General features: G+C 45.1%; 1 protein-coding gene across 1 annotated transcript in view; it reads left to right on the top strand.

Annotated features, from left to right (window-relative positions):
- LOC126981341 (uncharacterized) overlaps positions 1-1,476 on the top strand; it is a 9,913-nt gene extending 8,437 nt beyond the window's left edge. The window contains exons 3-4 of the mRNA XM_050832352.1: positions 80-185; positions 1,232-1,476. Coding sequence (XP_050688309.1) covers positions 80-185; positions 1,232-1,437 — 312 coding nt within the window. The 3' untranslated portion in view covers positions 1,438-1,476. The remainder of the gene's footprint in view (positions 1-79; positions 186-1,231) is intronic.
- Positions 1,477-2,069: the final 593 nt, after the last annotated feature.

Below are 2,069 nucleotides of genomic sequence, written 5' to 3'. Positions count from 1 at the left end.
GTAGTAATATTAATTTTATTTATTTCCGTCTCCTCTTCTCTTCTCTAATCTTTCTCTCTCTCTCTCTCTCGGACCCCAGGAGGTAGAGAAAAAGATCAGGGAGTGGAACGAACCCCTAAAGCCTAGGATCCCGCCAGACCAGGTCGACAAGTACTTGCAGGAGTTTGCTGAGGCCAAGAAAGCTGGTGAGCTGAGTTTCCTTCACTGTCTGTCTGTGTACTCTGATGCCCATGCTAGGAAGGTCCAGCAAAGGCGTGTTCAGGGCATGCACGTCTCCCTATGCACCCATCCTTGCATTTCACCCTTGCAAGACTTTGACTATAAGTAGAAAATATATAAGAATAGCAGTTAAAAAGAGAGAGAGAGAGAGAGAGAGAGAGAGAGAGAGAGAGAGAGAGAGAGAGAGAGAGAGAGAGAGAGAGAGAGATGGCTTACTGTTTTAAGAAGGGAGAGAAAGAGATGTGTGAGAAAAGAAAAGAAAGGAAAGGAGGAAAAGAAGGAATGAGAGAGAGAGAGAGAGAGAGAGAGAGAGAGAGAGAGAGAGAGAGAGAGAGAGAGAGAGAGAGAGAGAGAGAGAGAGAGAGAGAGAGAGAGAGAGAGAGAGAGAGAGAGAGAGAGAGAGAGAATCAATACATAAATACTTCCCAAATGGGACCATATATTAAGGAGTGGAAGTCCCAAACAGCAAGATTGGTTTCAATAAAATGAGTAATGGTTCATGATTGTGTCTCTGAACTTTAGGAAAACTACAGAGTAACCTTTCCTCTCAAGGCCCAAAACGTGTTATTGTACCGAGGAAGCACTAACGTTTGGTGAGTGACGTCCTTTAATCAGGAGCAAAACCCATCGTTACAGGAAAGATATCTTGACTTGGATATCCTGTGTGTGTGTGTGTGTGTGTGTGTGTGTATCTACCTAGTTCTAGTTATACAGGACCTGGGCTTAATCTCGTGTGGTCCCATCTCCGTGAGACGAGTCATTTAATCCGAAGCAAAACCTATCGTTACAGGGAGGATATCCTGTGTGTGTGTGTGTGTGTGTGTATGTGTTTGTTTATTTATTTACTTTTTTTTTTGTGTGTGTGTGTGTGTGTGTGTTTCGATATGTCATTTTAAGATCCCATAGCAACACTCGCTTGCTGTCACCTACCACCTACCATCACCATATTAAATGCATTCCAAATGTCAGAACGATTGCGGTTATAATTCCGTGTGCGTATGTGTTTTCCCAGGTCGCTTCGCACACCTTCCCCCGGAGCAGCTCGAGAGACTTGAGGAGGAAGTGAAGGCAGCCGCAGCAGACTCAGAGAAAGCAAAGGACCTTGAGGAATTCTTGGGGGCTGTGAAGGAAGAGACCACAGGTACGGAGGAGGAGGAGGAGGAAAAGAAGTGTCTGGGAGGAGGAGTTTGTGGAAAGCATAAACAAAGAAAGGAATGAAATAGACGAGACTGTAGAAGGAAAACGTAGAGGGAAAGAGAGTGGAAAGTGGCATAGAAAGAAGGGGAATATTGAAGACAAGAAGGAGAGGTGTTGGAAGTGCATGAGGAGTAATAGATGGAGACGGAGAGGTGTTGGAAGTGCATGAGGAGTAATAGATGGAGACGGAGAGGTGTTGGAAATGCATGAGGAGTAATAGATGGAGACGGAGAGGTGTTGGAAATGCATGAGGAGTAATAGATGGAGACAGAGAGGTGTTGGAAGTGCATGAGGAGTAATAGATGGAGACGGAGAGGTGTTGGAAATGCATGAGGAGTAATAGATGGAGACAGAGAGGTGTTGGAAGTGCATGAGGAGTAATAGATGGAGACGGAGAGGTGTTGGAAATGCATGAGGAGTAATAGATGGAGACAGAGAGGTGTTGGAAGTGCATGAGGAGTAATAGATGGAGACGGAGAGGTGTTGGAAATGCATGAGGAGTAATAGATGGAGACAGAGAGGTGTTGAAAGTGCATGAGGAGTAATAGATGGAGACAGAGAGGTGTTGGAAGTGCATGAGGAGTAATAGATGGAGACGGAGAGGTGTTGGAAGTGCATGAGGAATAAAAGATGGAGACAGAGGTGTTGGAAGT

The sequence above is a fragment of the Eriocheir sinensis genome, chromosome 47 (assembly GCF_024679095.1).
Source record: "Eriocheir sinensis breed Jianghai 21 chromosome 47, ASM2467909v1, whole genome shotgun sequence".
In the NCBI taxonomy this organism is placed as follows: Eukaryota; Metazoa; Arthropoda; class Malacostraca; order Decapoda; family Varunidae; genus Eriocheir; species Eriocheir sinensis.
This window is presented reverse-complemented; position numbering and strand designations above follow the sequence as displayed.